Source organism: Mytilus edulis, chromosome 10, assembly GCF_963676685.1.
Source record: "Mytilus edulis chromosome 10, xbMytEdul2.2, whole genome shotgun sequence".
Classification (NCBI taxonomy): domain Eukaryota; kingdom Metazoa; phylum Mollusca; class Bivalvia; order Mytilida; family Mytilidae; genus Mytilus; species Mytilus edulis.
Genome location: NC_092353.1, coordinates 70066582 through 70094360, shown reverse-complemented (window position 1 = coordinate 70094360; position 27779 = coordinate 70066582). Strand labels below are relative to the sequence as shown.

General features: G+C 31.3%; 2 protein-coding genes across 2 annotated transcripts; both read right to left on the bottom strand.

Moving 5' to 3' along the window:
• Positions 1-1272: 1272 nt before the first annotated feature.
• LOC139491781 (uncharacterized protein PF3D7_1120000-like) lies at positions 1273-8398 on the bottom strand. Its single transcript, XM_071279638.1, has 3 exons — positions 7649-8398; positions 5475-5558; positions 1273-1414 (listed from the first exon to the last, which is right to left on the bottom strand). Exons 1-3 carry the CDS (start codon positions 8346-8348, stop codon positions 1362-1364), a joined length of 837 nt encoding a protein of 278 aa, XP_071135739.1. The 5' UTR covers positions 8349-8398; the 3' UTR covers positions 1273-1361.
• A 7125-nt stretch (positions 8399-15523) lies between these two features.
• LOC139491782 (uncharacterized protein PF3D7_1120000-like) lies at positions 15524-18231 on the bottom strand. Its single transcript, XM_071279640.1, has 2 exons — positions 17756-18231; positions 15524-16322 (listed from the first exon to the last, which is right to left on the bottom strand). The coding sequence occupies exons 1-2, from the start codon at positions 18168-18170 to the stop codon at positions 15931-15933; spliced, it is 807 nt and encodes a 268-aa protein (XP_071135741.1). The 5' UTR covers positions 18171-18231; the 3' UTR covers positions 15524-15930.
• Between the last annotated feature and the right edge of the window lie 9548 nt (positions 18232-27779).

Here is a 27779-nt window from a genome sequence, read left to right as displayed (position 1 = left end):
AGAAGTAGAGTGTATTTGAACTTTTCATATGAATTGTTTTGCATTAATTTAAGCTTTGAGTAAACTACAAAATAAAAACAAGAAAGTAATTGATTATTTTTTTTGTATTCAAGTTAGGTCTTAACAAAAATAAAGGAATTGTTCGGGACTAGGTACATTTGATTAAATTTGTATTTATATAAGTGAAAAACTAAATGGTTAGATGATGAATCATGCGGAAGAATTTAAAACTGTAAGTGACGAAATTCCTGTAACAAGTATTTAATTGGATGGGCCAGAAGCGATTATCATTATATATCTCTCTCTCTCTCTCTCTGCACTGCATTGACTTGTATGATTTTGTTGAACTGATGCATCTTTGAAAATGTTTAGGCATGACAGGAACTCAATATATAAAAGTTATATGTAGTCTATGTTTCAGAAAATTAAAATCGTACTTGGATTTTGATGTGCATTAAAATCCAGTTTGCAACAGATAGAACAAAAATTAACAAACACATGAGTTTCATTTGAAACGGTCCCCTCAGTTACACAGTTTAAATCATCTATTATTTGCAGATATCTACTGTCCATCTATTCTCTATCTCCATTTTAATCAATACTACTCACTACATTTATTATATGAGGGAAACATCTCAAACATCTTTCCCAACTTAGATGGTTTTTTGCACCTTCTGCAGGAATTGAAAAAAATGAATTGGCAAATCTATAAAAAACATAATTTTGTGAAACATAAAATGCATTTAAGAATTGAATGCTCCTTTTTGTAATTCATTTGAGTGTAAAAGGTTGACCGAAGAAGCTTTTGTTTGAAGTGCGGAAGCGCAACGTTGAGGTTCTGACGTTGAAAAAACGTAATATTTTCAACATTGTATCGACGTTGAATATAGTTTGAAACTTAATATTGAAACAACATTGTTTCAAGTTGAAATAAGCAATTCATTCATATTTGTTTGTCGTGTCAAATATAGCATGTATAGGTGGTTGGTTTGTCGTTTTAATAGTTTTAAACAAATTGTGTCCAGATCTTCTATCGTGGACAATACGTTGAGGTCTTTGCTTATTTTTGAAAGCCGTTTAGGGATCTCCACATCAAGGGATGGATAACTGTCTCATTGGCAATCATACTCCTGATATCTTTGATACTTAGTCACTACAAACAATATTGAAGCCGCATGACTCGACAGATGACATCAGCAAGATTTGATCTTTAACAGGTTATGACCAAAGCTCATATAGCCAATATGTGATCTGGTAAATAAATACAAACAATCTGTTAATTTATTTTTAATATTTTCGTGAAAATGAATTGTAGTCTCTGAACCCCTCTGGCCATTTCAATTGCATATCCCTTCTTTTATTCAGCGTCTGTTATGTTTATGATGTTTATGATGTTTATGATGTTTGTGTTTTCCTGAAGAAAAAAAAACCACGAATAACATTAGGTAAGCATAAATTAACAATTACGTAGAACGTTTTTTAAATTAATTTACTGGTTTACATAAACGCGGATCCGTTTTTACGATTTTTTGCTACTGTACATGTAGCAATACAATACAATACAATATGCTTTATTTCAAAAATACTCTCGAGCACCAGGTTCTCTTTTTACAAATGCCACCTATTTCAAGCATAATTAAGATTTTATTGTAACAATGCCACTCATCACGATCACCAGGATTTATTGTAACAATGCCGCCTATTACGAGCACCAGGAATTATTGTTATAATGCCACCCATCTAGAGCACCAGGATGTATTTATAAAATGCCACCTATCTCGAGCACCAGGATGTATTGATAAAATGCCACCTATTACGAGCACCAGGATCTATTGTAACAATGTCACCCATTTCGAGCACCAGGGTATATTGTAATAATGACACCAGTCTTATTGATTACAGTTTATGTTTTAAATTTGATATGCATAAAAAAATATATATACAAATAAAATCTAATGTCTTTATTCGTAATTTAAGGGCCCATATAAAGTATATAAATCAAAACAAATCACAAAGTTTAAACAGTATCCACACAAACAACACATGCAATTTCAGGTGAGAGGTACGTAAATGAACGCCTCTAGCGGAAAACGGAAAATTTGACGTTTGTTGCTATGAGAGTTATCTCCCATACACCTGAAAAAATATTTTCAAGATGTCGGAATATACTCCGATCCGTCGGAATAATGGTTAATTTGGTGGAAGAGTATTGAATGCAACTCATCAAAATGTAACGAAAATTGAAGTATGTAAAATGAAATATCTTGTTACAGTTAAACAGTGCTTTCTCCCATGAAAATGAAAGTAACTTGGCATGTCGTGATGGTCGGAGAGTGATTGAGTTGGGATCAGTTGGGTTTACTAGCTGACCAACATTGATGCTTGCAAGAACTTCTATTCACCATAAAGTTTCTACAAAACTGTTAAAAAATACAAAGAATGGGTCTCGGAAGTATTTTGTTTATACCTTTAGGTAACTGTCCATACATTAACTTACTATACGCTGGTAATCGTAACAGATCAGAGACTTTACTGGAAAATCGGGAATGTTGATATGGGACGTGAAAACGAAATGTAGTATTGATAAGAATATCATAAACACGTACATGCATTACACTCCCAAAATAAGAAATTAACGCTTACACTATGTATTGTCATTTTATATATTGAAATTCCATAGCAAACATAGTCACAGACTTACATTCAGTCATTTGCATTCAAAGAAATATATTTGTTTCTCAAAACAACTGTGAAAACGGCTAGGACGTATTCAATTCTCGAAAAAAAGAGGTTAATATTGATATTTCTGTTATACATATATATATATATATATACTAGTAACCATTTTCCCATTAAATATAAACATAAACCTTTCTTTACAGTGCTTTCTTTCACGTCCGCAATATATAGATTTTGAAAATGAAAGTACTAGTACTATTTTAAAACACATAATTTGTAGTAAAAAGATATTGAAGCAAAAGAGTTTAATTGCTGTCTGTGTGACATGAAATTTGTGAAATATAACGTCGAAAAAAACTTCAGACGGGTAAGCAAGAAAAAGGAGTAGGTCCTGTAAGTATCGATTTTGGCCTCAAATTTCCAGTTAATCTAACGAAAGATTTTGACAATATTTTAACACTAAAAGTGTCTATTTCAATTGATTCAATTGGTTTATGTGAAATATTTTAACTGATTAAGTCATTAAAAACACTCCGATTCAAGCTTTAATATGAAAAATCTTTTAAATATGCAAAGAAATAGTCACTTTTCAGATGTTTTTTGTCAAAAATGAATGTGGCCGCACACGTGTTCATCCTCAACCTTTATATATGTTCAATATTTTGAATGAACACGAATGCGGCCACTTTCATTTAAGACGGAAACCGTCTAAAATTTAACTAAAATTCTAAAATTGTGAAGATTTCAGTAATTTAGCATGACTTAATGATGTTAGTACCCGATATATGTGCATTGTATTGTCAAAAACAGCCCATATTTGTGTAGCAGAAGCATTCTACTTTCCAATTAAAAGCTAAAAAGATTACATTTTCACAATTTTGCAAAACTGCTATATTTTGGGGCCAAAATGGGGTCTCATTGAACCTACTCCTTTGAAGGGACAATAAACTTGAACGTGAATCGAAATGGGGATTGGGCCTTGTACACGGACAAACGGGAAGTAAAACTGTCTTTCAAAATGAACGAAAATTTAAAAAAAAATGTTACACGTTGCTTTTCAGTCAATTTGAATTGAATGGAACATTGTGAATTACAAGCTTCCAGCACGAAAATACGGTATGGGAAAAATAGAGATCCTCTGCATGAAAATTAAACTTTACCGCCACTTCAAAAATAAAATAATTAGCAAAGTACATATATTATACTTAAGATTTAAAATTGTCTCCGTGCATCAATCAATTCATTTTAAAATGCGCAAAATTTCGGAACTACAGTAATTTCCATTTCAGTTGATACTGTTTGGATACATGTGCAAATGCTGCTATAAAAATTTAGAATTAGAGTTTTTATTTTTCCTATACGCATTTCTTCTCATTTTTCGCAATATATAAAACTTTGCAAAACATTCTGAAGTACGAACAGGAATATTTTTGGCATAAATTACGAGACACATAATGCCGTTGCAATTTCCAATCGCTGCAACATATACTTAATACGTTAAAACTCCCTCAAAGTCGGTTCTTCAAAATCACATGCAGCTTTTCTAATCAGTACATTGTTAGCTTGATCATTACAGTTCACAAAATCTAGACTGGATACATTTATCAGAACGTCATATAATGTGTGTTCAAAGTCCTTGTTGAACAATATAATATATAAATAACACATAACTGAGTGGGGGATAGAGCAGATTGGTACCCCAAGAAAACATTGTCAACCGAGGTGAAGCCGAGTAACAAAAAAATCGAAAGTTAATAAGTTGGAATTTATATACATCTGTTTTTAAATATTCACATCTATGCACTGTCCTCACTACAATAATGGAACAAAAGTAACGAAAGGAAAAAAAGTACCCCAAGAAAACATAGTCAACCGCGGTGAAGCCGAGTTACAAAAAACCAAAAGTTAATAGTTTGGAATTTATATACATTTGTTTTTAAATATTCACATCTATGCACTGTCCTGACTATAATAATGGAACAAAAGCAACGAAAGGAAAAAAAAGTAGGGATAATATGCTTCAAACTTTAAAATATTTTTTTTGTTTTGCTTTTGCCTATAATTTACATTTATCCCACATCTTCTTTCGTGTCATATTAAACACACCATTTAAGTTTGCAAATGACCAGTACTATTTGGATCGAAGTATGTGTTCATGTTTGTGTTGCGTTCACGTGCCATTGAAACATAATTTTAAATATTTTATATACATGACCTTCTGCAACTATCGGGGGAATAAAAGTTTACTGTTGTGTTTAATCATTCCAGAAATACGTTATAAATACAGCCAAACAAATTATAATGAAGCGGTCATTGTCTTTACAATTCTGCTGATATAGCCTTGACGTTGCGTAATCCTTTCGGCGACGTCATGATTTTTTTCTCGTTTTCCGTCAGGCACACCCATTCAACGATTGATATATAAAAAGGGAGTTCGGTAACCTCATGAAAATTATATATCAAAAGAAAGGAAAATAATACCTTAAAAACATTTGATTTGTATAGAAAACTCGTAGGATTGGTTTCAACGTCAGAATAAGTAAGGCTTAAAATTTCTTATTAAAGGTTTAAAGGAGTAGCATGAGTAGGTTCAGTAAGACCACTTTTTGGCCCCAACATATAGCAGTTTTAGAAAATTGTGAAAATGTAATCTTTAAGCTATATTTTGGAAAGTAAAATGCTTCTGCTACATAAATATGAGCTGTTTTTGACAATGCAATGCACAAATATCCCTTAACTTACATACTGGTTATTGATAATTATAAATGTTAAAAATAAAAATAATAAAAACGTACCTCGACATCTTTTACCTCCATCCCTAAATCTTTCCTCTTCATTTTTCTCATGATCAAATTTTCCTAAAACTCTGTCCCTTAAATCTGTGCAAAAAATAAGAATAACAGCGATCATCATCGCCATGCAATATTTCATATTTGTAAAATTCGAGTGAAAAATAAAAAGAAATCATTAAGAATTTCAGAGCATAGATGAAAATAATTATAATAATGTGATTATGTATGACGGATTAAAATGTTATATAGAAAAGTGGGAGTTGATAATCTAACTTCGCAAAAGTTCCTTTTCAATAACAAATCAGCAGTAAAGAACTAAATAACTGTATGTAAGCTGAGTATGCTGTTCCAAGATTAAAGTACATATTTATATAGAGGTGTAGTCATATTGGAACGTACAACAAAAAAGACGATGGACACACTGAAGCCAGTAATGATATCTCTACAATATGCAATATGGCGAGGTTTTCAAAATATACACATTTGTTCATTATAATCTCCCAATGTTAACATCACTGAAGTATTTAAAGCCAATTAATACAGCAACTAATAATAATTAACAGAAACACTTATATTTCCTAAATATTGTTCAAGAAAATTGTTCAATCCCCTGTGTTTGTATCACACTTGACTATCGCTGTCGCGTGCGGTTATACATTTGTCAGCATCATGTCACGTGATAATTCTGGGAGTGCTAATCCTCATGTATCAGCTGTTAGATACTGCTCTTTCACATGCTGTGATTTCTCGCGAGTGTGATTTATCTATGTTTAAAATATTTCCGGATAATAACAGATTAGTTTTAGTAGTATATTTCGCTGAATGAAAATTTATATTTTTGTATATTTTTTACGATTTTAATAAACGTCCGGTTAGACGTCGTTTTGAGCTTATATTTCTTTTAAATATTGCTGATTTTATTAGATATTGTACAAAATAAAAGGCGACATTGATTGCAATTTTCGATAGACAAATCCTTATTTATGAACTTTTGTTGAACGTCAGGGAAAAATATCAACCACATTTCATCATTGAAATGACTTTGTGTGCCGGGTGGGTTCATTCTAACAATATGTGCACGGTCAACGCTTTTACAACCCTATAAAATTACCAAAAGAATAATTCAATATTATAAAATTACATTTTTTCGCTATGATCATGAAAAAATTATTACTATCATGACAAGTGTCACTTTTATTCACCTGTGCACTTTATCGTGGAAATGTTTTCATCATGAATGTTACAATCATTTTAAAATAAATGTTCATTCCAGTATGACGCGAGATTGCTATTTGTCAATCAAATAATGAAACATACATCTAATGTAATTATTTAAAATGTAATCAACTAGTTCCTGCAATGCCTTCCAAACTGTTCCGGGTGTACAGATTTGTCTGTACTTAGAGTAAAATGTGCGGTGTAAATGTGTGGTGTAAATACGGCCATATTAGTTCAAACGTTATGATGAACCTTAAATAAGTAGATTATACTAACAAACATGACACTTCATTTCGCAAGACATGACGAATAAGATCAGTACCGGAAAGGCCTGTTGCTCAATCCTTTTTATATCTTAATGAATAAAATATGTTTAAAATCAAAGGCCGAATAAATGAAAAATTGAGACACATCAAACCGTTAGAACAAAATATGAGGTCACAACCAATGAGGTTATTTACAGATTAAAACATTGCACTTGAAGGGTAAAACAGGTTAGTACAGAAGCAGTGGAGTACACACGAAGGATAACTTAATAATGGAACCGTCTCCACACGAAGGATAACTTAACTATGAAACCATCTCTACACGAAGGATAACTTAATAATAAAATCATCTCCACTGAAGCACTGGTTACTGGTCGCTCTATCGTTCATTAGGAAATCGTTCTTTTATTGGCATTATACATTCTGATAAGTTTATGGATACGGATGTTTTCTTAACACCAATCGGCAGATATATTGTTCATTGTGGGGACTACAATAGATTTTACAATAACTGATAATATATGTTGTTAAATTGATGCTCCCTACGTAAAAAAGGATAATATTTATATAATCTTTACTAGACGTGGGACGTTTGTGCTTCAACTTATAGAACATTTGCGTTTTTAAAAAGGTCATTTGCCCATACTAGTATCATGATATAGCTGCATTGTACTCACGACTGTGCTTATTTACCTATTTTAATCTTATTAAGTTCTTCACTTAACGTATTTACGTTTGCTCTGATTTGATTTATTTCTTTCTTGTGGGCATTTTCTTTTTCTATCAATTCTTTACGAAGTATATTTATTTGCTCTTTCGCCATATCCAATTCTACTATTACTTGTTTAAAGTCATTTCTTGTCGTATCTAGTTCTACTTTCACTTGTTTAAGTTCATTTCTCGTCGTATCTAATTCTAATTTCACTTGTTTAAGTTCATTTCTCGTCGATTCTAGTTCTACTTTCACTTGTTTAAGCTCATTTTTAGTCGACTCCAATTCGACTTTCACTTGTGTAAGTTCCTTTCTCGTCAATTCCACTTCTACTTTCACTTGTGCATGTTCATTTCTGGTCGATTCCAATTCTACTTTCACTTGTTTAAGTTCTGTTTCATTTAATTCCAATTTTACTTGCGCTTGTTTAAGATCTTTGCTCGTCAATTCCAAATCTACTTTCACTTGTGTAAGTTCGTTTTTCGTCGATTGCAATTCTACTTTCACTTTTGTAAGTGCCTTGTTGTTCGATTCCAATTCATCCGTCACTTTCTTTATTTCACTTCCGTGTTGAAGTAGTTCGTCTTTTATTTGGACTATATTTTGTTCCACTTTATGTACATATAATGCACCCAGCAAAACAATTACAGACAGTAGCAAAACAACTATATGATTCCCCATTTCTGTTATGTTTCAAAACGTACAATGTCCTTATTAGTAACATTCACGGGTGACTGACATGTTTAAATGTTGTTTGAACAAAGACGTTTAAAGTCCATGAGGGTCTGGCTGGTGGAGTCTTTAGTTCTGGTTTTTTTTTAAATGTTAGCATTTTTTCTTTTCTTTATATTTCTCATTGATCTTCAATTTTGATATGTTTGATCATCCCATTAATCTTCATTTTTATTGTCCTATTTTTCTGTTTTCTTTAATTTAATTTAGTCTTTAATTCATTATTCCTTATTCTGTAAACTGCATCCACACTTTTTCGTGGTATGGATAATATACCTGATTTTTTTTTAAATATTGTGTGATGGTATTTCAAATGTTTATGATTTTGGAAACAAAACATGAATTAAAAACATTTGGGGTCACCGACTTCGTAATGTCACTATATCAACCTAAATTTCGTGTTTTCCCAAAAATTAACAATATTTGGTTGTTATTTAAAATTTCGTATAATATAATAATATCGAGGCTACAACCATAACTCTTTTTTTCACGTTGAACAGACGATTTGTATCAACCAACTGAAGATTCAAGAATGTGTTGATCCTTAAAAATATGATTTCATTATGTTGCAAATAATGATTTGCAGGACTGATGTATGCTACCATCACATCAAAAATCTAATCCTTGCAATGTTTGAGTCAACAAATGAAATCTATATTATAAAGTTACTGAATACAAATCCCTCTTAATAATTCAGCCACACATCATCTATGCGTGTTCGTACAATTTCATTTCATCAATAATTGAATTGATGCACTGAAATTGTGGTGTTAACTATTATAAATTCTGTAAAGCCACCAACGCTGAAAACACGTTAATTATCATAGTAACTAAGCAGCAATACAAAAGATATACAACGGGACATTTTTGCGGTAAATCTATTTCGCATATTTTGGCGGATAAATGAAATTTACAAAAATAAATTATTCGACAATTGATGCATACGTTCGGTGCATAGACTATTATACTTTCTAATACCTAACGCGTTTTGTGAACGATAGATTTCTTTTTACAGTTGACAGGTATATGTTAGATTCATCAAAACTGTATACCCTTATTTATAAATGTCATATTAAAAAACATGCATAAGAGGTGAACGTCACTTTTGATAACTTTATAATATAATTACTACATCAAAGGTCCGGTCAATTAAGTAACTTATCCACCTTAACATTTACAAAGATGTGTGCTCCTTTGACAAATATCTTAGATTCAGGTATTCTATTAATCACCTATATTAGAACATCATAATCAATATATCAGACGTTATTCAGATAAAAACAAAATTATTTAACCATATCAATAGATACTTGTTTGAGACGCTTTTGACAATTCAAAACAGGTGTTTTTAACCAGATTTTTTTTCTTATTCGTACGTAATTCTTTTTGCTACTACGATGACAAAATAAGATTTTTTCTTATACTTTTTGCCCCTAAATTGCGAATTGTTTCACCAAAATCTAACGAAACCAGCGATACGATACGATAACTGTTAAACACGTATAAGAGGGAAGAAAGATATCAGACGGATAGTCAAACTCATAGATGAAAATAAACTGGCAACGCTATGGCTTAAAATAAAAAGACAAACCGACAAATAATAGTACAGAAAACACAACATGGAAAACTAAAGACAACACGAACTCAACTAAAAACTGGGGGTCCTCAGGTGCTCCGGACGGGTAAGCAGGTCCTGCTCCTTATGTGGCACCTATCGTGTTGCTTGTGTTATTACAAATTCGGTAAATAGTTTTATTCAGTAGATCACATTCGTGAAAAGAGAAGGGTGTTGTAGTTACGACATACGGAACCTATCCGATATCATCTGTGAAACGGTTATTCCAAAACGGTCAACCAACTCGTGATGACGTCCGTAAAAATTAAGAAGGGATGAGTGCAACTTCACCATTTTGTAATTTTGGTTTCAGACAGTTGCATATGTGTTCTTACTTGTGGAAATAAAAGCTGTAATAGACTAGCAAAACAGAAAAAAACCCAACATATTAGACTTAAAACCATTAGTCATTTCATACTAAAAGAAAGATAGTGCGTTCTATTTATAATACCACCTTCAAAATGATAACAAATTTAACAAACAAATAATTTTAGAAAAAAGAGATGAAAAACGAAAGACACATATTAAGGATGCACGCGTTACACACACTTGAACTTGAATAACTCATTAAGAGATAAAATGGCAACGCCATGGCTTAAAGTAAAAAGACAAACGGACAAATAATAGTACAGAAGAAACAACATGGAAAACTAAAGACAAAGCAACACGGACCCCACCAAAAACTAAGGGGTCACTGGTGCTCCGGACGGGTAAGCAGATCCTGCTCCACCTGTGGCACCCGTCGTATTGCTTGTGTTATTAAAACTCCGGTAAAAAAATGTATTCGGTAGGTCACATTCATGAAACGGGAATGGTATTGTAGTTACAACATAAGGAACATATCCGATATCATCTGTGAAACGGTTATTCCATAACGGTCAACCAACTCGTGATGACGTCCGTAAAATTTACTACGGGATGATTTCAACTTCACCATTTTGAAATCTTGGTTTCAGACAGCTGCATAATGTGTTCTTACTTGTGGAAATATAACCTGTAAGAAGCTAGCAAAACAGAAAAAAAAAACATATTAGACTAAAAACCATTAGTCATTTGATACAAATGGAATTTTAAAAATATCACCTTCAAAATAATAACAAATATAACAAACAAATAATTTTAGAAAATAAAGAGGAAAAACGAAAGACACATATTAAGGATGAGGTCGTGCAGTTTTTTTTTAATTATACTGTCAATAAAGGCAACAGTAGTATATCGCTGTTCACACTCATAAAATGTAACACACATAGAAACGAAACAAGCATCAGAAAAAATCCCAGGAAAATTACAAATATTACATCAAAACCAAATACATGAATTTGGGATAGACAAGTACCGTGACACGTCTTATCGCAACGTGAATTTACACTAAAAAATAAGAGAAAATAAACGACGCAACGTTAAAATGTAACACACACAGAAACGAACAATAATTTAACAATGGCCATCTTCCTTACTTGGTACAGGACATTTTTAAAGGAAAAAATGGTGGGTTGAATCTGGTTTTGTGGCATGCCAAACCTCGCATATGCAGATTGACTTTTAATACAGATCAATATCTATAAACCAACAAATCAGCTTTCTGCTTTCATCATCAGTGATAATAGAGATAATTTGGTATGTTTCATGAATAAAAATGAAATAAGAAATATTACGTAATTAGATAGAAGTGTTAACTAGCACGTATTTATTTTTTTGGCAATTTGTTTTCCCTTTTGCGAACGTGTATCATATCTTGTTTGACCTCAAGTTTCTGAACAATATTCCAGATGTCCTTATAATATCCTGTCTTTGATCTCTCCCGTTTGAACGATTAATCCAGTAACCTTGATGTCTTTAAACGGGCTTGCTCATTTTCCCATATGTCTTGAATATCTTTAGAAAAAAAAAGACCAATCCTATCACTAATAATTTTTTTTAACTGTTGGTGCATGATATCTAATTCAGCTACCAGTGGAGCTTTTAAATTGTTTTAATCAAGTGGCATTTCAAACTACATGAAACATTGATTTAATTATCATAAGTAAATAAAACTTAATGTTTACTTCATATTCAACTATTTTTATCCTCTTTGATGTCTATCTATATGTTTCAGCAATTCAATTCCACATGCAGACTAACGACAGATCTTTGATAGAGATGAATATATATAAACTAACAAATCAGCATGCTGCTTTCATCAACAGTGATGAAATAAATAATTTGTTATGTTTTATTTAAAAAAAAAATTTAGAAAATTATGGGAAGTTTTAACCAGGTATAGATTGTTTGGGCGGTTTAACACTTTCGAAACGTGTTTCATCCCTTGTTTGGCTTTAAGATTTGGAATTATATATGTCATTTCCTAATCGTATTCATCCTTTGCTTAGTCCAGTTTCGATAAGGGATCGTGTCAAATTGATATTTTTAGATGGGCTTATTTTTCATGCCTTGAATATCTTCAGAAAAAGCGGATCAATGTCGTAAATGCAATTTGATGTTATATCTGGTTCAGCAACCAACGGAGCTTATAGTTTGTCTGGAATCAGAGGCATTCTTTCACACTGACATTCCAAACTGCATTACTAGTTTGGACGAGTGATCTTTAAACATGGATGTCTGTAAATAGGATTAAATATCTTCAGACTAAGCGGATTAGTATAACCATCACTGTAAGTTTTCAACTGTTGGTTTATTGCAGCAATATCTAGTTCTGCTGCCAGTGGAGCTATAAAATTGTTTTAACTTTGTGGTATTCATTCTTTGGACGAGTAATATTGTTACAATGCTATCTTGCAATAGGCTTGCTCTTGTTTCAAGATGTTTGATTAATGAAACGATATTTAGTTCAGCTACTAGTGGAGCTTTTAAATTGTAATTCCTTACTGATATTCCAAACTACATTGCATCCAGATTGGAGGAGTGATCTTTTAGCATTGATGTCGTTAAAGGACTTTTTTTTATACTTCTTAAATATCGTTACATATAGCGGATCAATATGATGAGTATTATTGTTTTTGAACTGACGGTTCATTGAAGTGATATCTACTTCAGGTACAATTGGAATGTTTATATTGTTTGTCATCAGAAACATTCGTCATTACTTATTTTAAGAACTAAATGTAACATGTTTTACACAATCATATGCAAAATAAATGAAATTACTTTTTAAACATAATCATCCTTGATATATATCGAATATGTCCTGCAGGTTCTTCAATTATACTGTACATAAGCAGACTAACTACAGACTTTTAATTATTATCAATAAACCAAAACAACTGCTTTTTGCTTTCGTCACCAGTAAAAAAAGAAATAATGGGTCTTGTTTTATGTATAAAAGTGAATTTTGAAGTATTATGTTATTTGAATAAACTTTACACAACGTTTGTATTTTGTTGACATTTTTCACTCTTTCGAAATGTGTATCTCCCTCTTGATTGGCTTCAAGATTTTGAATTATATACACAATTGCCTGATCGTATTCTTTCATTGCTCTGTCCAGTTTGGACGAGATATCTTGTAACAATAATGTCTTTAAAAGGGCTTGATAATTTTCTAAATGCCTTGCATATCTACAGAAAAAAAGAGATAAATATCATCACTGATGTAAGTTTTCAACTGATTGTTTATTGACGTGATATCTAGTTCAACTCCCAGTGGAGCTTTTAGGTTGTTTGAAATGAGTGGCATTCTTTCTTACTTGAATTTAAAACTACATGGTACATTTATTTACATAATCATATATTAAATAAATAAAATTATTTATTTTTTATTCTTTTTCAACTGTTTTAATCCTAATTGATTTTCCTCTGAGTTCAGTATTTTTGTGCTTTTACTTTTTATCTTCGTTGTGGTATATCGAATTTATAGTGCAGGTTCTTTAATTATACTGTACACATACAGACGTAATACAAACTTCAAATAGAGATGATCATGTTTTAAATATAAACATGAATTTTGATATATAATGTTATTTGATATAAATTTTAAGCAACGTATGTATTGTTTTTGCATTTTTACACTTTTGAAATGTGTATCTCTTCTTGTTTAGCTTCATGTTTCGGAAATATATTTGACATGTCCTGATCGTATTCTTTCTTTGTTTTGTTTGTTTTGACAAGAAATCTTTTAACATGAAAGTCTTTAAATGGGCTATCTTTTTTTCAATATGTCTTGAGGTTCTTCAGAATAAGCGGATCAATATCATCATTTTTGTAAGTTTTTCAACTGATAGTTTATTGACGGGATATCTAGTTCAGCTACTAGTGGAGCTTTTAAATTGTTGTAAATAAGTGACATTCTTACTTTCTGTGTTCCAATCTGCATTGCGTCTGAAAAAATAATCTTTATCATTGACGTGTTAAAATGGGCTTGCTAGCTTTTTCCCATATGTCTTGAGTATTTTCAGAAAACGAGAAGGATCAATGTCATCTCTGATGTAAGTTTTCAACTGTCGGGTTATTGACGTGATATCTAGTTCAGTTACCAGTGGAGCTTTAAGATTTTCTGAAATGATTGGCATTCTTTTTTTTTGACTACATGTAACATGTATTGACAAAATCATATATAAAATAAATGACATTAATTTTCAATTCATATTCAATTATTTTATTCTCCCTTGTCTATACCGAATATGTCGTTGCAGATTTTTAAGAAATACGTACATATGCAAAACAACTACAGACCCTAATAAGAGATGAATATCTCTAAAACAACAAATCAATTTTCTGCTTTCATCACCACTGGTAAACATAATAATTTGTTATTTTTTAAATAAAAATAAATTCAGAAACATTATTTAATTAGAAAGACAGTGCAACCACATAATTTATGTATTATTTTGGCAGTTTTTACAGTTTGAAATATGTGGTGGTGTGAGTAATATGAGTTGATCAGATGGTTTAGATATATAACGATATCTGCAATTTAAACATTAATATAACAGTTTATTTATTCTTGGAATGAATATTAGCATATATTTAAAATCAATATCTCTAAAACAACAAATCAATTTTCTGCTTTCATCACCACTGGTAAACATAATAATTTGTTATTTTTTAAATAAAAATAAATTCAGAAACATTATTTAATTAGAAAGACAGTGCAACCACATAATTTATGTATTATTTTGGCAGTTTTTACAGTTTGAAATATGTGGTGGTGTGAGTAATATGAGTTGATCAGATGGTTTAGATATATAACGATATCTGCAATTTAAACATTAATATAACAGTTTATTTATTCTTGGAATGAATATTAGCATATATTTAAAATCAATATCGAAAAAACATATAAAAAAACGACAAAATCCTCACTAATAACAGTTTACAAATTTGTTTCGCCAAACACAATTTTTTTTCTCGATTAATCTATTCCGCTATTAAAAAGTTGGTGGGCCAGGGAAGACTTTTTCTTTGTCTTCACTATCCGGTGGATCAATTTTGATCTACTTTCCATCACTGACTTATGTTAATTTTGTTTCGTATTTCATTCTTACCAACTAATAAACGGTTATATTCACCTCTGTCAGATTTATATTCTTTAATAAACAGGCACAACAGAAACATGAATAAATATAAAACAATATTGAAAACAACGTGACCCATTGTTCTTTCACTTTTTTAATTCCTTTCTTTGAATTTGCAAATAATTAGTTTTATTAGTGATTTTTCTCTTAAAAGATATCTTTTACGGTTTATTCAAAATAGCCTTATTGCCTGTTTCCATTTTCCATTTTATTATTCGGTAATTTTCTCATATTCCTAAAGACCTATACTTTTTAAAACAGTTTGGTCTTTTGTTATTTTTGTTCACACTGCTTGTTGTTTGATCTAAACAGAAAGGTAGTACTAAAGAATTAGAAGTAAGTGTAATACCGCATCAGTTTGAAATGACTGTCTTTGTGGTACTTCATTGGCTCACCATCCGTTTTTTCTAGTAAATTAAGAATCCCGAAAATGCAGTATATCCATACCCATGGATTTTCTGAGCACCTCTTCCTGCTTGATGACGTACAAAAACTAATTCGCCCTGCTTACAAGACATCACTACGTTAATTGTTCCTGAGTCGTACAAGGAATTTCCATGATTTAGGCCAATCACTTGATGATTCTGCATAATCTCGGCATGAAGATTTCCGCCATCTGAGAGCATTGTTAACGAAAAATGATAAAGTCCGTCCTTTGGAACAGTAAAAATTCCAGTTATTTTATTATAATTATTAGTAATATCAGTTTTCACCTGGTCGAACTCAATTCTTTCAGTCTGATGTAAGGTAATCTTGGACGACAGGGTTACATAAAACCCAGGTCTTTGTGAGTGAAGTTCTGAAAAAGCATAAAGGTTGAATCGCTGTTAATGATGATCTATTTATCTTGTTTTCATAATTAGTTAATAATGCAATTGTGATTTTAAAATAATACTTCCATTGAGTACAAGTTTGTTTGAAAATAAAAATTAAAAAACTTACACAAACAAAATATCAAAAATGTAATTCACAACAGATTTTTTTTATTGTAACCGATCAATTTTTTAAATGATGAAATTGCTTGTTTTTTTAAAAAAAGAAGCTTTTGACAACTTTTCATATGAATTGTTTTCGAGATAAAATTGCATTAATTTAATCTTAAAGTAAACTATAAAATAAAAACTATTTATTTTTGTATTCAAGTTTTCCTAACAGATATGTCGAAATAATTCGGTGCTAGGTACATTTGATAAAATTTGTATTTTCAAGTAAAAAAATTAAAAGTAAGATGTATTACAGGTTGTTTTATATGTCAAAATGCACTGTTTTTATGTTATTTATATGTTTTTATATTCGGTCAAAAGCTCCTTAGAGCTTGTGTTGCTTATTTGTACTCATGCCGAATCAAAATAAAGTTTTCTTATCTTATCTTATCTTATCTTAAGATGTCAAATCATTCGGAACAGATAAAAATTGTGAGTATCGAAAGTCTTGTAACATTCTTTATTTGCATTGAAGCGATTATCATTGGCCTAATGTTTATATTTTGATTTCTCTCTCTTTTTTCTCTCTCTCTGGCAACTGCATGAATTTGTATCTTTTTGTTGATTTCAAATGTATATTGATTTTCATTGTAAAATAAGTAGCTGATACTGACATACATGACACTTCATTTTGTACAACATGACGACGATCACTTGAAGCGCTTGACAGTACATGTTTCGGAAAGACCAAATAAATAAAAAGTTTAGACACATCCAACTGTTACACCAATTACGGAATCTATTTAGTAAAACATAACGCTAGAAGTGTAAAACAGGGTAGTTCAGAAGTAATGGACTACCTGTCTTAACCCTTGTAAGTCTTAAAAAAGATACACGAATGATAACATAAAAATGTAGCCATCTTAACTGAAGCAGTAGTTACTGGTCGCTCTATTGTTGATTCGGTAATTGTTCTCTTAATATCATTTTAAATTGTGATAAGTTGATAAATATGAATGTTTTTCTTAACACCAAACGGCAAATATAGTATGCATGTTGGAGACAAAAATAGATTTTACAATAACCAATAAGAAATGTTGTGAAAATGGATGCCCCCATAGTGTAAAAAGGTATGATTTAGATTTTTACTAGTCGGCGCGGGAAGTTTGTGCTTTTTCATAGTGGCCATTTGCGCTTTTAATCGACATTTGCGCTTCCATTAATAGAACATTGTTGCTTTCGAAAATGACAATTGCTCATATGTGTATCATGGTAAATCTACAATATGCTCTGGAATATGTTTATTTACCTGTTTTAATCTTATTTAGTTCTTCGGGTAACCCTATTACGTCCGCTTGAATTTGATTTGTTTCTTTCCTACGGGCATTGTCTTTCTCTATCATTTCTGTGCGAATTAAATTCATTTGCTCTTTAGTCGAATCTAAATCTATTGTCACTTTAATAAGTGCATTTTTCGACGATTCCAATTCTACATGTACTTGTATAAGTTCCTTTTTCGTCGCTTCTAATTCTAGTGTCACTTCTGCAAGTTTCTTTTTCGTCGATTCCAGTTCTACTTTCACTTCTTTTACTTCCTTTATATCTTTTTCATGGTTAAGTAAATCGTTTTTTATTTGGACAAATTTTTGCTCAACAGTGTATCCATAAAATGCACCAATCAAAATAACTACAGAGAGTAGCAAAACAACCAAATGATTCTCCATAACTGTTATGTTTTCAAATAAAATATGTCCTTATTAGTTACATTCACGGGTGACTGACATGTTTAAATATTGATTTAACAGAGAAGTTTAAAGTCCACGAGGGTCTGGCTGGTGGGGTCTTCAGTTTTGTATTTTTAGATGTTAGCTTTTTTTTCTTTTCTTTATTTTTCCCCTTATTCTCCTTTTTTATGTTTTAACATCCCATTATTCTCTATTCTTTATTCTTATTGTCCTACTTTTCTTTTTCTTTTTTTTTTGACTGTTTGAGTGATAATAATGTGCAAGTTCCAATTCGGTTAAAATGTTTAGTTTTAATCCGAATTCGAGTTGAAATTAAAATTTCGAGTTTTGCTTCGGATCTGAGATGGAATCGTGTCAAAGTACAAGTTAATGTCCGGCTTGCTTTTTAGTTTCCATTTCGTAATAAACTTCGAGGTTGAGTATTATTTCGAAAAAGAGTTCGATTTAAACTTCGAGATGAAAACATTTTGTGAAAAGAACCCCTATTTGACGGCAAAAAAATCTTCTGGTCAAGCAGATGACAAAAAAAATTATGAATGCAGATATACCCGTATCTTATGCTTTTGATAATAAAAAAATAATAATAAAAGTGAAAGTGCCATCCCATGATCCAAGCCCCCACAACAGATGCCTTTCGGTCTGTGTGTGGCTGTTCCTGGCGTAGCTATTGATACCTAATTTTATCTCTGTACACATAATTTTATTCGTTTTTGTTCCTGTAAATACACACAAGTTTTTGTTATTGTTAACTTGGCTTGTACTGGTTTACACACGCGCACAGTATATCTGCGTTATGGAATTTTCGACTGCTGATTAACCACATAGAAGTCGAAGTTTTTGTTTTTGTACCCAAGACCATAACATTGATCCCCCCTTGAAGTTATATGGTTGCTCCCTAAATAGCCCAAAACAACCAGGGTGGGTGGACAAAAGTATTTGTCTCCTGATTATTCATGTTTTTTAATCTGCATTCATTTCATTAAATCTTTTTCAACCAAAAAACTGAGGCTATTGCTTGTCAGGTTTTAAAGAAAAATTGACCATGCATACATGTACATTTATAAAATATATTCCCAGGGAGTCCAATTTAGATACAGTTTTTATACGGTGGCAAAACAATTTTATGGTCATATTATGGTATAGCACAGTCATGGTTATTGGCGTCTGTGGTCACTTTCTTTACAGTCAATAATGCTAGTCCAATATACATTTGTACCATTCCTTATGAAATTGTACTAGAGGGAACAGAATGGAAGGAAATAGAACAAAACAGACTAAACATAAGGGAATGAAATTTCACTGAAGGGTCTCCATAGGAGGCATAGATCTAAGGAAATTTCATTAAAACAAAACAAACTTTTAATGTCTCTGTTTACCTCTTATAATATCTAGATAACACAATTATATACACATGTACAATGTTTAATGATGTGTAACATCGGTATTAAAATAACCTGTAATTGTACATTCTTATCCTGATATTTTTTTGTGAATTCGACGCATTGGCAGGTCAGAGAAAAAATTCTTACTCCTTTCATTCATTTTGATATCAAAACGGACAGACCTCCCGTTGTCCTTTTTAGGCCAACTTATGGGCATTATTTTTTCTGGTCTGTGCGTCCGTTCCTCTATGCGACAGTTTGTCAGTTTGTCTGTTCTGTTCCTATATTCGGCAGTTTGTCAGTATGTCTGTTCTGTTCCTTTATTCGGCAGTTTGTCTGTCTGTTCTGTTTCTTTGTCTGTTCGTCTGTCTGTTTCTGTTCGTCCCACTTCATGTTAAAGTCAAGGTAATTTTTGATGAAGTTTAGTTGAAGTCCAATCAACTTATTATTAGTACATATGTTCCTTATGATATGATCTGTCTTATTTCAATGCCAAATTAGAGATTTAATCCCATTTTCACGGCCCACAGAACATAGAAAATAATAGTGCGGATGGGGCATCCATGTACTTTAGACACATTATTGTTTTAATTTTTTTAAATGAGTAGTTTATTGTTTAATTATTTTTTTTAATGAGTGGTATAAGTGTTTTAGAAATGTATTCAATAACTCGCTCAATAATGTATATATGAAACAGACAAGTCAGATAAAAAGTATTACTCTAGCTTTCATTCGTTGTTATATTTGAAAGGCAAGGCATCGTGTTTTCCTTTCTGAAAAAATTTAAAAAGATATCCTCGTATGGATTCCTTAAATGAAATTCCATTTTGTTCTGTTTCACTTTGTTTTAATAGCCGGTTTCAGGTACATTTGTATTTGGCCCTCGCTATAAATTATTTTGACAATAATATAAATTCATATATTATTTACACATGTTTAATTATGCAAAAAGTACCCAGGTGTGGGTTACAGGCTCCTGGAGACTCTAGTTGTATTGTTACAACATGTATAAAGATCTCAGTTCAATGTATCAAAATAATAAATTTCACTCTTGTATATACATCTAGGCTTTTTTTTTATATTATAGCTATCTGTACATCATGGAGAGGAAAAATCTTTAGTGATGGCTTAAGTTACTCTGAACTTAATTAATCAGTTGAAGTAGTACCAGTGAGTATCATTGTATAAACTTACAACATAAATTTAGTATATATGAGGGGGGTGGGAGGGACATAATCCCGGGTTTAAAAACATGAAATCCAGAGTTCACAAATTTAAATAAAATCCAGACATCCTAAAAAAAGATCGACCGTATTTGATCGTGAAAGTTCAGGCAACACAGTATTTTGATCGTGATCATATAAATTAGACATAAGATTAATGTTATTGTATTGATTATACGTTTAACTGCTTTAAGTACATTGTGGGTGATTATAAAAAAGAATATGTGTAAAAAAGAAGATTAATCAATTAGATTCTATAGTTCGTTTTTTGATATAATAAATTTTAACCACCACTTAGTTTTCTACAAAATCACTGAACATAAAATTTACCAATAGATCCATTCAATAAGGAAAAGTTAAACTCAATTAATTATAGACCTTTGGCAATTATAAAAGATAATACATAGGATAAGTCCACAAGGGGCGTACCTAGCTAAAGTAATCAACTTTATTTCTAACACTAAATGTATATCAATTGCCTAGTACAGATAGAGGTAGTCTGCCAGGAGTATCTTCCGGAAATAAATTTAATTTGTACCTAAACATCGTTTTATTTTTTGCATGCAGGTTATCACGACCTCCATTGTAGGTCATCTACCTCGTACAGACAACGCTTTAACTCTAAGTATATAATGTACCGACACTGTGAGCCGGATTTGGTGGTATTGCTAACGTGCGTGTTTCGATTTTAGTAGATCATGGGTTCAATCCAAGGCTTGGTCTTAAAATTACCGATAATCACTTGATGCATAATCTCGGCATGAAGATTTCCGCCATCTGAGAGCATTGTTAACGAAAAATGATAAAGTCCGTCCTTTGGAACAGTAAAAATTCCAATTATTTTATTATAATTATTTGTAATATCAGTTTTCACCTGGTCGAACTCAATTCTTTCAGTCTGATGTAAGGTAATCTTGGACGACAGGGTTACATAAAACCCAGGTCTTTGTGAGTGAAGTTCTGAAAAAGCATAAAGGTTGAATCGCTGTTAATGATGATCTATTTATCTTGTTTTCATAATTAGTTAATAATGCAATTGTGATTTTAAAATAATACTTCCATTGAGTACAAGTTTGTTTGAAAATAAAACTTAAAAAACTTACACAAACAAAATATCAAAAATGTAATTCACAACAGATTTTTTTTATTGTAACCGATCAATTTTTTAAATGATGAAATTGCTTGTTTTTTTAAAAAAGAAGCTTTTGACAACTTTTCATATGAATTGTTTTCGAAATAAAATTGCATTAATTTAATCTTAAAGTAAACTATAAAATAAAAACTATTTATTTTTGTATTCAAGTTTTCCTAACAGATATGTCGAAATAATTCGGTGCTAGGTACATTTGATAAAACTTGTATTTTCAAGTAAAAAAATTAAAAGTAAGATGTATTACAGGTTGTTTTATATGTCAAAATGCACTGTTTTTATGTTATTTATATGTTTTTATATTCGGTCAAAGGCTCCTTAGAGCTTGTGTTGCTTATTTGTACTCATGCCGAATCAAAATAAAGTTTTCTTATCTTATCTTATCTTATCTTAAGATGTCAAATCATTCGGAACAGATAAAAATTGTGAGTATCGAAAGTCTTGTAACATTCTTTATTTGCATTGAAGCGATTATCATTGGCCTAATGTTTATATTTTGATTTCTCTCTCTTTTTTCTCTCTCTCTCTGGCAACTGCATGAATTTGTATCTTTTTGTTGATTTCAAATGTATATTGATTTTCATTGTAAAATAAGTAGATGATACTGACATACATGACACTTCATTTTGTACAACATGACGACGATCACTTGAAGCGCTTGACAGTACATGTTTCGGAAAGACCAAATAAAAACGCTTTAACTCTAAGTATATAATGTACCGACACTGTGAGCCGGATTTGGTGGTATTGCTAACGTGCGTGTCTCGATTCTAGTAGATCATGGGTTCAATCCAAGGCTTGGTCTTAAAATTACCGATAATATTCAATAGAAATTGTAACAGTTCTGACCGAATCTTGGTAGGCATTCCCGGTAATGCAGGACGTCACATTCGAGACCACCTCGGTGGCGTGTCAATCTATCACAAATTTGGGTTCTTATTCCAGAAGCGGATCTTATTGTCTTGGGCATTGATATAGTTAAATTGTGTTACCGCATCAGTTTATTTTCAAACGGATCCACGCCTCTATGATATAGATTGAATGTTGATTGTTGCTATTTTCATATTCTGGATATGTATGATGGGAGGCTATATGCTAATGATTATATATGTCTTAACATGTTAGGTGTGTGGTGAACAATTGTTTGTAAGTTCGTCTCTCAAGAGATGACTGACATATTAAGTGTGTTTGCACAGATGAATTTGAGGGTGAAAAATGTTCTTGACATTGTATTGGTTATTCTATATGAATTTTGATTTGATCAGCCTTGTAGCTCTACATTTATAGCATGTTTAAAGATAAGATGTGTAAGTTGACACCATCTGTATATGCACAATCATATAAACATAAACTATAAATAGTTTTGACATCTGTGTATACATATAGATTCATATGACTGCAGCTGTTTGAAATCATAGCAAATAAAGCTCATTATTTTATCAAATACTGTGTATGTCAAAAACAATTGCCACTTAAAAGCTTTCTTTGTTTGTCCTCGATTTAATGTAGTGGTTCAATTAGCATATTTTTCTAAACACGCTTATTGTATGGTCGTCGAAAGATGTAAAAATGTTGTAAGCTCTTGTATCGGGAGATGATTTAAAAATCGAATCTGTGTGAATATATGAATTTGCAGTTGGTAGTCTGACATTGTTTTTTTTTCTCTGTTAGGTCTATATATATATATATATATATATATATATATAAACTATTTGAGTTAAAAGATATCCGACATAGTGAAATTGTTTAGAGGGACGTAATACCAAGAACTCATAAATAATAATGAGTGCACTATAAACAGACATTCATAAAAAAAATCTAATATGTTCCAGAACGTTTAGCAAAAAATGGTTGAGCATACATTTAAAAACATGGTTTTTAGCAGAGCGGATTCAGTAATTCTTATACAATTTACTATCTATTGTTTTTTTAATAATTTTGATTTCATATAAAGTTTATACAATGTACGTATTGTGTTGACATTTTTTCACATTTTCATTATATGTATCGCCACTAGTGTGGCTTCAAGCTTGAATTTTTAATTAGATTCAAAATTTCCTGATCGTATTCTTCCTTACTGTGTTTAGTTTTAACGATTGATTTTGTAATTATAGTAATGTTTTTAAAATGATGTCTTATTTATCCATGTCTTGAATATCTTCAGCAAAAGCCGATCATGCAATATCATCACCGATGCAAGTTGTAAACTATTTGTTCATTTACGTGATATCCAGTTCATCTAGTGAAGCTTTTAAATTAATTTTCTCTTAATTTTCAACTTTTGTATTCTCCCTGATGTATCGAATTTACCATGCAAGTTCCTCAATTCAACTGTACATATGTAGATCAACTGCAGACTCTCAAATGAGATGAATATCTATAAAGCAACAAATCATTTTTTTTCTTTCATCACCTTTTGTAAAGATTTTTTTTATGTTGTATCTAATAAAATTAATTAAAAAATATTATTTTATTTGAGAGAAAGTTTAAACGATAACTGTATTGTTTTCACATTTTCACACTTTCGAAATGTATACCATCTCTTATTTGGCTTCCGGATTTTGCATTATATTCAAATGTCCTTACCATATTTGTTATGTTAAGTTTTAGTTTTAACAAGTTCTCTTTTAACATTTACGTCTTTTAATAGGCTAGCTCTTTTTTCGATATGTCTTGAGGTTCTTAGAATAAACGAATCAATATCATCAATTTTGTAAGTTTTCAACTGTCGGTTTATTGAAGTGATATCTAGTTCAGCTATCAGTGGAGCTTTTAAATTGGTTGAAATAAGTGGCATTATTACTTTCTGCGTTCCGATCTGCATTTACTGTAGGTTAAAAAAGTAATCTTTATCATTGACGTGTTTACATGGGCTTCCTATCTTTTTCAATATGTCTTGAGTATTTTCAGAAAACGAGAAGGATCAATGTCATCACTGATATAACTTTCCAACTGTCGGTTTTGTGACGTGATATCTAGTTCTGCTACCAGAGGAGCTTTAAAGTTGTTTAACATTAGTGGCATTCTTTCTTTTTGAATCAATACTACATGTTACATTTATTGACAAAATCATATATAAAATAAATGAAATTAATTTTTCTCTTCATATTCAATTATTTGTTTCTCCCTTGTCTATACCGGATATGTCGTTGCAGGTTTTTCAATATATATGTACATGTGCAAAACAACTATACACTCTAATTAGAGATGAATATCTATAAAACAACTAATTAGTTTTCTGCTTTAATCACTACTGGTAAACAGAATAATTTGTTATTTTTTAAATATAGATATAAATTTAGAAATATTATTTTAATTAAAAAGAAAGTGGGTCATGCAAGGAAGACCTTGTTTTTGTTGTTACTGCCCACTGGATTTATTATGATCTTACTTTCCATCACAGACTTAGGTTAATTTTGTTAACTTTGTCATGCTAACCAACTAATAAACGGTTATACTCACCTAAGTCGGATTTGTATTCGTTAATAAACAGGCACAACAGAAACATGAATAAATAGAAAAAAAATATTGAAAACACCGTAACGAACTGGTTTTTTTTCACTTTCTTAATTCCTATTTAGAGTTTGCAAATACTTGTTTTTTTTTGTGATTTCCTCTTAATAGAGATCTATTGTTTATGAAAATAGTCTCATTACCCGTTTTAATTTTCCATTTTATTATTCGAAAATGTTCTCATATTCCAAAAGACCTATACTTTTCAGTTTGGTCTTGTGTTATTTTGGTTCACACTGCTTGTTGTTTAATCTAGACAAAGAGGAAGTAAGTGTTATACCGCATTAGTTGGAAATGACTATCTTTGTTGCAGGTCACTGTCTCACCGTCAATTTTTTCTCTAGTAAATTAAGAATCCCGAAAATGCTGAATATCCTCCCCCATGAATGGTCTGAGCACCTCTTCCTGGCATGTGACGTACAAAGATTGAATCTCCCTGCTTACAGGAAATCACTACGTTAATTGCTGCTGACACGCAGTCGGAATGTCCATAATTCAGGCCAATACTAAGATGATTCTGCATAATCTCGGCATAAAGATTTCCGCCATTTGAGAACATTGTGAACGAAAAATGATAAAGTCCGTTCTTCGGAACTGTAAAAATTCCAGTTAGTTTATTATAATTATTTGTAACATCAGTTATCACCTGGTCGAACTCTATTCGTTGAGTCTGATGTAAGGTAGTATGGGACGACAGAGTTACATAAAACCCAGGTCTTTGTGTGTGAAATTCTGAAAGACATGAAGGTTAAATTACGCTGTTAATGATGATCTGTTTATCTTGTTAACATAATTACTTTGTAAATTAGTCATTTAAACATGTTTTAATGAATGCTACCATTAAGTATGTCTGAAAATATAGTAATTAAACATGTTAAAAAACCTAAACAAACCAAATATTCAATATTGTTAATCAATAAATTATGATTGTTTTCGAAGGGGCAATTGTAACAGTTTTACAGTTCAGCAGTTGGAGTTTTTACTGCACTTCGGTATTCCTGTTGTTCCTTTGTTTTTCCTCATATAGATGATATGTTTCCCTAGGCCTTGGTTTGGTATTGGAACTAGTGATCGATTTTTGACTTTTTAACTCCGGTAAACTATTGTTGCCTTTATTTAAATTATGGGTTAGCTTGTGTTAGATAAATGATATTCAATCACTTACGAACTTTTGGGCTGGGAAAGAAAAATTGTGTATGAGGAATTATAACCGAGATCTAGTAAATGTTTGTCTGAACTTACATGTATCCTTACATTTAACAAAAAGTAAAATCACAAAAATACTGAACTCCGAGGAAAATTCAAAACGAAAAGTCCATAATGAAATGGCTAAATTGAAAGATCAAACACATCAAAGGAATGGATAATAACTGCCATATACCTGACTTGGTATCGGCATTTTCTTGTGCAGAAAAAAAATCACAAAAATACTGAGTTCCGAGGAAAGTTGAAAAGGATCGTCCCAAATCAAATGGCAAAATCAAAAGCTCAAACACATCACAGGAATGGACGAAAACTGTTATATTCCTGACTTGGTACAGGCATTTTTTCCTATGTAGAAAATAGTGGATTAAACCTGGTCTGATAGCTAGCTAAACCTCCCACTTGTACGACAGTCGCATAAAATTCCATTATGTAAACAACAGTGTGGGAACAAAACGAAGACTTAAAAGATATTTCTTACCTTGCTGATCATTTTAGTGATTTCGTGTTTTTTATCTATCATCAGAAAAAATAATCTTCTAACTATCATTGTTTTCATGATAAACGACAAAAAAAAACGATATCGTAAAATTCGTAATTTATGGGCAATAACTCCTATAAGAATTTGTCTAACAGTTCTGACTTATATATGGACAATTGGTTGAGCTCATTCTCCTGAACATGTTGTTTCCTTTCAGATTTTCTTTATTCATAACGGTTCTATAAATAATAGACAAAACTTGCTTTTTACCCCTATGTTCTAATTTAAGCGATGTCAGTTGGTAGGCAGGGTATCTGACGTTTTTAGCTAGATATCTTAATGATGATTGTGGACAAGTTTAATTAAATTTGTCTCAATAGTTTCAGAGAAGATTTTTGTAAAAGATAACAAAATTTTACAAAAATTTCCGAAATAACTCCGAAGGACAATAACTCTTACAGGAGTTACTTTTGATAACTATTTACACCACTGGGTCGATGCCACTGCTGGTGGACGTTTCGTCCCCGAGGGTATCTCCAGCCCAGTAGTCAGCACTTCGGTGTTGACATGAATATCAATTATATGGTCATTTTTTATAAATTTTCTGTTTACAAAACTTTGAATTTTTCGAAAAAC